This window comes from Nematolebias whitei, chromosome 15, assembly GCF_014905685.2.
Source record: "Nematolebias whitei isolate Nwh7 chromosome 15, NemWhi1, whole genome shotgun sequence".
NCBI lineage: Eukaryota > Metazoa > Chordata > Actinopteri > Cyprinodontiformes > Rivulidae > Nematolebias > Nematolebias whitei.
This window is the reverse complement of record NC_056512.1, coordinates 22,002,308-22,014,757: the sequence shown is the minus strand read 5'-3', so window position 1 is coordinate 22,014,757 and position 12,450 is coordinate 22,002,308. Positions and strand designations below refer to the sequence as shown.

At 40.4% G+C, this 12,450-nt stretch overlaps 1 protein-coding gene across 1 annotated transcript in view; it reads right to left on the bottom strand.

The window, feature by feature from the left end:
- Window positions 1-11,915, bottom strand: part of zmp:0000000896 (caspase recruitment domain-containing protein 11) — a 44,198-nt gene extending 32,283 nt beyond the window's left edge. Inside the window, exons 1-3 of the mRNA XM_037688889.1 lie at window positions 11,754-11,915; window positions 4,356-4,595; window positions 1,160-1,297 (exon numbers count right to left, since the gene is read on the bottom strand). Of these exons, the coding sequence (XP_037544817.1) occupies window positions 1,160-1,297; window positions 4,356-4,595; window positions 11,754-11,760 (385 nt within the window). The 5' untranslated portion in view covers window positions 11,761-11,915. The remainder of the gene's footprint in view (window positions 1-1,159; window positions 1,298-4,355; window positions 4,596-11,753) is intronic.
- Window positions 11,916-12,450: the final 535 nt, after the last annotated feature.

Below are 12,450 nucleotides of genomic sequence, written 5' to 3'. Positions count from 1 at the left end.
CCCTGAGGTCAGCAGACCAGTTGCTCCTCACAGTTCCAGGAACTCGTCTTAAGCGCAGAGGTGACAGGGCCTTCTCTGTAGCAGGACCAAGACTTTGGAACGAGTTACCTCTGCTTGTCAGACAGGCCCCCTCCCTCTCAGTTTTCAAGTCCCATTTAAAAACCCACTACTATTCAGTAGCATTCAACACCAGATGATCTGTGTTTTGAATCTGTATGCTCCACACTGGTTAGTCGCCATTATCTGCATCGTTTTTATGTCTATATTCTATTTACTTCATTTTGTATATTGCTTTGTGTGTTACCTGTTGTTCTGTCTGTACAGCACTTTGGTTGGCCTTGTCGCTGTTTTAAGTGCTCTATAAATAAAATGGTATGGTGTTATAGCTGAGAATGCTAACTCTGCCCATGAACCATATGTTTGGGTCAGCAGAGAGAGCTGGATGAGGAGCTAAATGAGGCTGCAGCATGCAGCTTGCTCCAAGGACAACTCAGAGTCTGTGAGCTCGGCTGAACTGATAAGAGTATAAAAACAAGCTTCACAGCCGACTCGTGGCAGACTCTCGTGACTGGTCTTCATGTGTGTACTTCCTGTAGTATATCTATCTGTGTAACCTGTCCTGAAAATCTGACCTTGCAAGTAAATACCAGTTAAAAATCTTCTCTTGCGGTCGAGTATGGCTCCTTTTGAGTAAGTAAGATAAAACGAGAATATTCTTCTCCAACAGAATCAGGTACATACTTTGCAAATACTGGGCTGTTTTATGTACTGGGCTTATGTTGTGCTTCCTAAATGCATGAAAATGGTCTGCAGGTTCAAACTAGTGTCCGCAATAAATACATTTTTTTTTTTTCAAATAAGTCACTTCTTCTAAACTGCACGAACACTTTGTGATTCTTTTCTTCCATTGCTAACCCATCTTATTATCAGCAGCATTTTACAGCAGTAGGAGACATTGCTGGCTATACTTTTGTTTAAACAGTTATTTTATCCATTTCTAATCTTTTTCTTGTTTATATCTGGTAATGGCTGGATGTACTTTTCTTGAGCTTGATGACAATTAAATACACGCCTCCCTCTAAACAATCTTTCTTTCCATCCATCTTGCTTAAACAATCTCTTTTTTGTTCTCCCCAGATATAAAGAAACTGCTGCTTGCCCAGTATGAGGGAGCATCTCTGCATTGGCTGTTTTCCAGTCAGCTGTATGTACTGGTCTGGATGGTAAAACTCCAGTGATTCCAAGAAGGCCTGAAGACCCCGCTGGCCCTGGCCTCGGAGAATGTCCAGCAGACGACCTGTGAGATAAAAAAAAAGGAGTAAAAAAAGTTTTTTTCCAAAGACGTCAAACCATTTCATGCATTCCAAAAATGAACACCTTGTCCTGTCATTCTTTTAGTTCCTTAAACTAACCACAAAAATGCTGTCTCTTTGATTTGAGCGTCACCTCCTCTCTAATTACACAGACAAGATCATGATGAACGACTGACATTACCAAACTTACTCACACAAAACAACATTAACTCGGTTTTGGGCCAGGTGTTTCTCTTCATCTCAGTTTTATCTGCAATCTCTTATCTTTACCAACATTTACTCCTTAGTCACCTTCTAATCTCAGTTCCTGCAGGTTTATCTCACTTTTTCTTGGCTCTTGCTAAAATGTTCAGATTTTATTAAGGAGTTTTGAAAAAGAAAAATTGTGCATTTACACATTTAACATAGATCATGTATAATTTTTTAGTTTTTGTCTTTAAGGCAGTGTTATCAAACTTTATACAACATTTTATAAAGACCTCCTCCTTGTCTTATCACCGCCTGGCGAAAAGCAAAAGGTGAAAGGCAGGCAATAATATTGTGTGTGTGTGTGTGTGTGTGTTTTAATAAAACTCTCAGAAAGTAATTATAGTCTGTACATCAAATGATTAATCAAGTTCAGCTAACACAAAAACAGCCATTCCGCGTTCAATTTTACAGAAATTGAGCTACAATCTGGTTTGGTAGTAGCTGAGAGTCATCTCCAACACATATTCTGAGCGTGAGAGCATGAACAATGTAAATTTTATAAGTACCGTACAACCCTAACGGCTTTCCTTCAGAAAATTTCTAATTGTAAGATAATCTTAGTTTAAAACTCTGACATGAGAGGCAGGGGGAGATATGCAATCCTTCAAGATTCCCAAATGCAGGCAGAAGAGGCAGCAGGCAGGCAAGCTGGAACTTAATTAACTCAAATATAGTTAGACTGAAACAAAGTGAAGCAGAAATATGGTGTGACTTGAGAGTAAAACCAATACCAGAGACAAGGAAGCAACAAGAACCTGACCGAGAACTGAATACTGCAGGACATCATGGTGCACTGACTGAAAGTGAATCCTGATGTGACAGATGGAGGAAGTAAACTTAACCAAAAGCCCAAGTGAAACCGTATGGTGCAGTGGCAAAATAAACTTGACTTGACTAGAGAACAAAAAACAAAATGTAACGTGGTGTTTCACCGGGCTGAGATCGAGGCCATCTGACAAGTCAAGATTGTGAGAAAATGGGCAACTTTTTGTTGCAGGCTCAATGAATTTGGAGTGTGTGAGCTAGTGAGCAGGTTGAGAGACCAATTTCTGAAAATTCCAGCTCGTTGGTGTGTGCACGGCTTGCAAAACTGCATTCTAGGCCGTGCACATTATTTTGTTGCCCACTGCCATCCACACTGTACCCCTCTCGGTCCGTTTTGCACCTACCTAAGCAGACGCCCTCAAATTTATACATCGATCTACTGAAGTACATGTTTGAAATGAAGATAAACAGGTGTGGACCACTTTTTTAAAAATCATCATCACAATGGTTTTTAAACCTGGATGTTTGGGGCTGGAGCCTCGGGTGTTTTCTGTCTTAAGCGAGCTCCTGTGAAGGTGTCAAGATCTACAATCTACATAACGACGTAGGTCAGATCATTCCTGGTACATCCTTACATGCCAACGATACAGTTGTTTATTGTCGCGCTAAATCATTGAAATACTTGGGAATCTTGGTCGATGCACATCTCTCTCTTAAGCCTCATATCGAAAACGTGATAAAAAAATCAAAATTAAAATTGACACCTTATAACTGCTACTTTCCTTCCCTCCATTGACTATGGTGACTTCATTTACATGAAGGCTTCTCTAAGCACCTTGCAGATGTTGGATGCTGTCTATTATGGTGCGCTAAGATTCATAACTGGCTGTAACTATCGTACCCACCACTGCACCCTGTATTCACTGGTTAACTGGTCATCATTAACTTCATGCAGACTCTCTCACTGGTACATTTTCATATTTAAAACACTTCTTGGTCTGCTGCCTTCATACATCTCCTCCTACGTGTCATGTCGCCAGTGCAGCTACAGCGTGCGCTCTCAAGACATCATTACCTGCAGTGTCCCCTCACTGCAGACTGAATTTGACAAAAGGGCCTTCTCCTACTCTGCTCCTGTTTCCTGGAACACTTTGCAAAAAGATCTTAAGCTCTCGACCTTGACCTCTCTTAGGGATTTTAAACAACTGTTAAGTTTAATGCAAAAATCAATGCAGACATGTTCCTGTTTTAGTTACCCTGTTTCATAATGTAGCTTGTTTTTATTTTGTTTTGTATCACTACTTTTATTTACTTTTAGTTTTATATGTTTTTATGACAGTTTGTTGTGTGTACCTCTGTGGTTTTGTTTAAAACAGGTCTCTTGTAAATGAGTCCTCATGACTCAGTGAGGCTAACCTGTATAAATAATGATTGAATGGGAAAAAAATACAGCTTTGGAGTTCTTGAGACAGATCGGGGACACAACTGAGATGGGTTTGAGACAGCTGCAACATCGTTGTGTTGCACAAATTTTTGGAACACGTTTAAAACACAAATAAATGACTCAGCTGCAACTCAGATGAGGAAACTGAGGAGCCCCTACAAATGTTTTGAGACATTTTGAAAACCAACTAGTCACCAGAAGCTGCAGCTCACTGAGAGGCAAAAAAAGCAGCAAGAAACCAGCAAGGATCTGGGCAGGAACCGATGAAACTGGACTGAAAACATTCTGAAAGGACTTAGAGGTCATTTGCAAAATGGAAACTAGGGGTAACAGGGCATTTAAACAAAGAACAGGAAATACCAAAGTAAAACAGGAAGAGTGCTAACAGAACAAGAAACTATGTCACTGATTAAAATCATAGCAGTAATCAAAATAAATAGGAAGCATGCAAAACTGTGAAGAACCAGAAGTGTTTTGACTCTGCTCGTTAGATTAAAAAAAATAACATCTCATCATGACAAACGCTCACACTTTCTCATCATTTATTCAAATTTTGCCTCAGATCTGACTCTTCTAACTCTCACCAGCCTTGCTGATGCGCATGGGGTACTGCGTTGAGTTGAGCACCTCATCCTCGTCCTGCTCATCGATGACCTTGCACTGCCGCAGGTAGGGCGTGAATTTGGCCGGGTTGAGAATGCGCGTGAGCTTGTGACGCCTTCCCTCTATGCGGTCCCACAGCTCCTCATAGAGCTCCTCCGACCAGGCAGGGGAGGACCGTGCCTCCTCCTGAGTTACATCTTCCTCTGCCCAGTCTGTAACGCCTGAATGGAACCGAAAAAACTTTAAGAATTTCAGGAATAATTAGAGACAAGTACTTAAAAATCTGCACACTGAAAATGATAATTCAGTTAAATTGATTTTATTTGTACAGTATAGCACAATTTCACAAAAATGCAGTCTCAAGGCACTATACAGTAAAAACACGTCCATTCAAGTCAGTTTTCATTCCATTTAGAGCAAATTCAATCAAATTAAAATGCAATACAATCACTTCGGTGCAATTTAAAATCCCAGTTAGTAGAAACATTGTTTAACTCAGAGGTTGAACAAATTGTGACAAATAAATGGTAAATGGACTGTTCTTATATAGCGCCTTTCTATCTTATCAAGATACTCAAAGCTCTTTACAACATGACCTGTGCCTCATTTATCCATTCATACAGCACTCTACTAGATCTCTACAAAGACTAATCAGTGCTTTATTACATTCATACACCAACGGGAAGCAATGAGAGGGCAGGGACACTTCAGCATGTGACTGCTAGGGGAATTGAACCCCCAACTCTCCCACTGGCAGACAACTGCTCTAACCACTCATCCACAGCTGCCCCAAATAAGAAAGCGCTGATGCATTCATGGGGAAAAGAAAGCCCCCATATTTCAGTTCTATGATTTTACACATCAGGGCATGATAAAAAAAAAATCTAAAATCATGTAAATCCAACCTCAAGTGTGCAAAACCCCACACCAACATGTCAGTATTTCTTAAACAGAAATAATGTCAAAATGGAAAAGCTAGGTGTGGAAAAACTTAGTCCACTCCATGATTCATTCATTCATTCATTCATTCATTCATTCATTCATTCAACCTTTATTTAGACAGGTTAATCCCATTGAGCCTCGAGGACTCATTTACAAGAGAGCTTTCATCAGCTTTAGGTTTTGAAATGAACCTCAAGGCACCTGGAGACCAAAGTAGAGATGTTTCCCACAATGCACTGCGCCATAAAATCCAGGTCATATCTCAGCACAAACACCTCATACCGACGGCCAAGAACAGTGGTGGAGGAATGATGATTTGGGCTTGTTTTGCAGCTGCAAGACTAGAACACCCCGTGTTATATTGGGTTAAATATAATAATATATTCCTCTGTTTCAGCAAATCTACAATAGGACGGCTCAGAAGAAAATAAATCAAAGTGTTGCAATGATCCAGTTAAACTCCTGACTGAATGAAATGCTGAGGTTGGACCTTCAGAACATTGTTCAGAAACAAATGTCAAACAAAAGAAACAATGTAAAAAGAGTGGCTCTTCTAAAGGCTGTTGAATCCTGGTAAAGACTTATTTTTTACACAGCCATTTTGACTTCATTAAAGTTTAATAAATAGCGCCACAATATAATCAGTTGTGTGTTTGAACATATTACATTTGAATATTTCCAAAAGACAAAGTTATTTTATGATGATGATGACATCATCACCATCAGATATTTTAAGAGTTACCCGAACAGAAAGCCTTGGCTGAAAGCAGAGGTTTGCACCCTGCTGGAAGCCAGGAACACTGCCTTCAGGTCTGGAAACTCACAGGAGCTGAGAAGGACAAGGAAAGAGCTGGTTGCTGGTATTAAGAAGGCCAAGGCTACATATGCACAGAGGATCGGGGGTCAATTCACCTCACAAGACCCTTGGAGCATGTGAAGGGGCATTAAGTGTATAACAGATTATAAAATAGGAGTGAACAATGCCCTAGAAACCCATCACTGCCTGTTGCTCTCAACAAGTTCTACGCAGGCTTTGTAGACCCAAACAGATCACCCAGCACCAGACTCACCTCACCACTGGATGAAGAGATTCTCAGCGTGACCTCAGCCAAAGTGAGGAGTACCTTCAGGAGGATTAATCCTCACAAAGCAACCGGCCCAGACAACATCCTCGGGAAAGTCTTAAAAGAATGTGCCGATCAGCTCTGCGAGGTGCTGGCAGACATCTTTAACACCTCACTTACCCTGGCAACAGTTTCCACCTGCCTGAAGACTGCCACCATCATCCCAGCCCCAAAGAGCTCTACAATGACTGGTCTGAATGACTATCGGCCAGTGGCCCTCACCCCGATAGTCACTAAATGCTTTAAAAAAAACCTGGTCATGACCCACATCAAAACAACCATCAACATCAACGAGGACCCTCATCAGTACGCATACCGTGAGAACTGATCAACAGAGGATGCCATCTCCTCTGTGGTCCACACTGCACTCACCCACCTGGAGCAGGAGGACTCCTACATCCGTTTACTCTTTGTGGACTTCACGTCTGCCTTCAACACAATGATCTCCCAAACCCTGATGGACAAACTACTCACACTAGGACTAAGCCCCTCCATTAGCAACTGGGTCCTAGACTTTTTAACAAACAGACCACAGTCAGTGAGGATCCACAACATCTCCTCCTCCACCATAACACTCAGTACTGGCTCTCCTCAGGGATGTGTGTTGAGCCCCCTCCTGTTTACTCTGCTCACATATGATTGTGCAGCTACCCATCCAGGCTGTCACATTGTAAAGTTTGCAGATGATACAGTGGTGGTGGGATGCATCACAAACAATGATGAGTCCAGCTACAGGCAAGAGGTGGAACACCTGGAGAGCTGGAAGAACAACCTTCACATCAATGTTAAGAAGATGAAGGAGATGGTCATGGACTTCAGACAGAACAAACACCCCCCTGAGGAGGATCTTTGGTGAAAGTGGTCTCCAGTTACAAGTACTTGGGTGTACACATGAACAACAACCTCAGCTGGAGCAACAACACTTCCAGCCTGATCAAGAAAGCTCATCAGAGACTACTTCCTCAGACGGCTGAGACGAGCTGGTCTGGGAAGCTCAGTCCTCACCTCCTTCTACAGGTGTGCAGCGGAGAGCATCCTATGCTCCAGCATCAACGTGTGGCATGGAGGCTGCACAGCTGCAGAAAGAAAAGCTTTGCAGAGAGTGGTGAAGGCTGCACAGAAGACTGTTGGAGTCAGCCTCCCCACCATCACAGACATCTACACCTCCAGATGCAGGAAGAGGGCCACCTGCATCATGAAGGACCTCACTCACCCAGCACACACACTTTTTGCCCCGCTCCCCTCAGGAAGGAGGTTGAGGAGCATTAAGTGTAGAACCACTAGACTGAGGAACAGCTTCTACCCTGAGTCTGTTAGACTCATGAATCTCTAACCAGAATAATCACTGTGAAAAATCACATCATGTTGCTGCTGATCTGTTTCATGTTGCTGCTGATCTGTTTCATGTTGCTGCTGATTTGCTGTTTAATACTGCTGTGTTCATTCGTGCTCATCTGCTCACATAGACTCATGTTTGTGCTGCTGTTCAACGTAATGTTTTTATACTACTAGTGCTTAGTGTATATTTAGTTTATATTTTTCTTAGTTGTATCTTAGATCTTATTACCATTTTTCTTTTACATTTTATTGTGGGATGTAATTGGGACACTGTGAACATAATCTTGTTCCACCACGTGTACCACATGTGGTGTAAATAAAGAAACTCTGACTCTGAATATTTTTACGATGTCCTGATATGAAATGAAAGAGTGTGGACATCCTTTTTGCCACAGCTGCACTTTTTCCCCATCAATTAATCTCAGTTTACAAAAAAAAATAATATATGTTGGCAACATTTAGACTTGTGTTTCTGAATGTCCCATCATCAACTCATGAGTAGCAGACAACTCAAAAATAAATTTTTAGACTAAATACCCAGGAGGAGGAGACCCAATTCCCAGGAGGATGTTTGTTTATATCCGTTTACTTTAATCTGTATGTCATAACTTTCAAAAGCGGGTTTCAGCTGAAAAGGTAATTTGTGCCTTTTTGATTAAATACTTTAATAAACTAGTTTGTGCTTTTCAAACAAGCTAAATGTTGATGTTCTTTGAGTAGAAGAAAAAATATAGAAAATATTTGGGCCTTTGCTCCAGTGAGCTTCTTCCTTAAGGTCTGCCAAGGAAAGGGTCAAGGGGGCTTTGACTTCCCACAGAACATCCTTCGGACATTGAGCCCGTTATCTTGATGCTGTTTCCTGAAGTTTTCAGCAAGGCACCATAACAGCTGAAAGGAGTAAAACATTATCTTGAAGTGACTTAATGAGATGAAAATTACTGGCAGCAACGAGCAGACAGCAGCGGTGGATTCAGACGGGTCTGGTGTTCAGTGGGGCAATTTCTCTGAATCATTGTCTAAGAGCACAGGAATGAAAACAATGATCGCACCAGAACATCTAAACACAAACCAGGAGACCACAGATAAAAACTTTCTCAGCTCCGCTCACTTCAGTGCACAACAAGAGAAAGTGACTGTGATGAATGCAGGAAGCTGCAGAGCTTCACAGATCATTTAAAGCTCTATTCTCGTTCAGGAAGTGCTGGCAGGAGACACTTTATACCAGCTTCAAACAAAAATCAGAAAGAATCTGAGTCAGAGGCATTAAAGTAAAACAAACCCTGACAGCCTGCACTGACCGGGAAGGGAAAACTATTAATGAGTTTATTAGTGTTGGTGTGACAAACCTAACAAGCGTTGTGTTTGAACTGAAAGCGGGCGTAGCCAGCCCTGCATGAAAAAAGCATCCGCCCCCAAAATGTAGCTTCTTTTAATTGGGGGCACCTATTATTCTACACCTCGGAAGAGTGTTTACATTTCTATCTCCGTTAATGTGGCCCGAACCACAATGTCTACCCCCACAAGTGTTGTATCAAAACGACTGGCTCGGCCCCGTGATGTGTGCTATTACTTTTATTGGCGTTTCGAGTTACCATGGCGACATAATTTGCAAACAAAGACGCAATATTTCACCAACTCGAACAAAGACGCAATATTTCACCAACTCCAGGAACTAGTTGGTGACTGCCCACTTATTATTCTACACCTGAAAAGTGTATCTTTTTCAACTTTAATTTGGCCCGAACCGCAATGTGCACCCCCACAAAAGTTATATCAAAACAACCGGCCCGGCTCCGGGAAGTGTGCAATTACTTTTATTGGCATTCGCAGTTACCATGGCGACATATTTTGCTAACAAATATGCCAAATTTACCATAGAAAATTAATAGGAGAAAACTCTTCACAGAAACTGAGTAACATATGGAGCCATTTTGGTTCAACATGCATGGAAGGCACCTATTATTAGCTATTATCACCTATTATTAATTAGTAATATTAATTATAAATATTAATTATAAATTATTAATGTTAATAATTAACTGTTTTAACATCATTATTAATAATATTAATAAGTAATATTTAAAATGAATACTAAATATTGGTGTGAATATTATTAATATTGATCATCAATTATTAATATTTTATAAATTAACTATATATAAATAATTAATAGTATTAATAATTAGTATTTATTGTTAATATTAATAATCATTAATATTAACATTTATTATTAATAATAATTTAATTATAAACAGGCAGTCCCCATCAAAGTTTCTCCAGGAACTTTCTAGTAAAAATGTTATTATTTAGCTCGCTGTGTAACAATTAAATAATGTAAATAATGTGGAGCATTGACCCTGCTGTGTCCAACAGTGGGGATTTTCTGTTTAAAAATGTAAAAGTAGAAGTTCAGTTATCAGTCAGCTCGGAGCAGACATGAAGTGAACACAGAGGCATTTTCTCCAGCATGGATAAACATCGATCCTGTCCTTTTACACAGAACAACAAATCTGTGTCCCACTCATTTTGTTGCTCAGGAGCTGATTTCAAAAAGACATTATTTGTGCTCATGGATGTTTGTCTGACACGGAGTGTTGGCAGCTCTGCAGCTCCTCGGAGTCACAGGCAGGTCGAGGCGTGTTCCAGGCTGTGGAATCTGTGTCATTTCCCTTAAACACGCATTCTCCTGAGGTGACTACAAATCTGTATCATGTCATCGAAGACAAGCGTGTAAAGAGACCGGGTTTTATAAAAGTTATAAAAACGTTTCATCTTCATTACTGACCCCTGCTTCAAGGTGAACGCAGACTATATTGAGTTTGTGTCTATCTTTATAAACAAAATATCTGGAAGCAATAGATGGACGTACATTTGGACCCAGCTGAACTCAAGATGGCTGCAAAAGCCAACTGATTGTAAAAACACTAAAAATAAATAAATAAATAAAATACAGCTGTTCACCTAAACTTTGTTGTGGTCGAGCTGAGACTGATCCCCAACATATACTCTGAGCACTCACAGATTGCACAAGATCATTGTTTAAACTTGGCCATTAACTGTTTGCAGTCAACTCTGTCTGTCTGTTAGCAAAATATCTCATGAACCACGTCATGGGATTTAGTGAAACTTTCAGTAAATAATCCCTGGATGTTCCTCTACAAATGTTTTACTGTAGGAAACAAACCAATTCAAAATGGCCGCCAAAGACAACTGACTTTATAAAACACTAAAATGACTATATTTCTGTAACTTTGACAGAAAACACGTTAAAATTTGGTGTGGTTGTAGCTCACGTCCTTCATAAGATGTACTTCAAGTGCTACTCAGTGCACAAGATCTGTGCTAAAACATTGGGATTAACTGTTGGAGTCAACCCTGATTGCCTGTTAGCAAAATATCTTGTGAAAACCTGGATGCACTTTAATGAAACTCTTAGAAAATAATCAATAGACACACAACAAAAACTGATTAATGCTTGGAGTCAATTCAATTCAAGATGGCCACCACAGTTTATGAACATTAGCCAACACAAAAAAGGCTATAACTCAAATAGTTTTACACAAATTGAGCTCAAATTTATTGTGGTAGTAGCTGAGAGTCATTCCCAACACATACTCTGAGCATGACGTCCTCTGATAGGACATGGGATCACAAAAAACATTAGTTTCAAGGTATAAAATGATGGTTAACTGGTCTGACTGGCAGAGGATGACACACACACACACACACACAGGCCTTTTTTTGTCCACTGTAAAACCTACAGTGCATTTAATTAACGTCACAAATTGGTGCTAGTGGCTTCTGTCTTATTCCCACAGATTATAATTTGGATCTAATCGCGGATATGAGACGCGAGTGCACACCTTAACTCGCAGTTCTGTGGTCACTTATTAACCAGCAACGTGACTTTTCTTGTAAACTTGTAAGCGACCAGTCTGAACTAAACTCACACGCGACTTGAAAAAGTTAACTTACCACTCATGTCTTTTTCCTGTGATGACACTAATGAAGCGGTTTAGTCCCGCTCCGGTCCAAACACGACTCACGAGCGAAACTCAGTGTGGAGAGCTGCCGAGCTGCACCTGCGCGCGCTGCTTTACGCAGAGCCCTGCGCGCGGAGCTGCGGCTCTAATCCAACAGCCTGCAGCCAAAACGCGGGGGGAAATTTACCCTTTTCTCCTCATAGTTCACGTTTTTCCTCACTAGCTCAGAGGCCTTAAACACTAGATGGTGCTTCAGACTAAAGTTTCTCCACTCAGAAAGTCGAATCACCTTTGTGTTATAACTTTAATTAAATTATTACAGAGTGCTCCATCAGAGGTCACACTCAGCTCTATATCACTGGAGAATTATTATGCAACCAGTTTCGTTCAGGAAGTTCCTATGACTCATCGCTGTGACTCAGCTTCCAGGAGTTTTTCTCTAAAGAAAATAAATAAATAGGTTTCTCAGCATGATCTTTTAATAAAGTTTGCTTTGTCATATTATAACTAGGTCTGTCACAATAAATCAATTAATGGCATGCTAAATGAAAATGATCAACCTCATTTTCATTTATCAGCTTAATCATTTTTATTCATTTAGTATTTAACTAAAATTCTCAACACTGGTACAATCTTAACCCTGAAAAAGTTGGTATTTGTATAAAACATAAATTATAAATATCTGAATG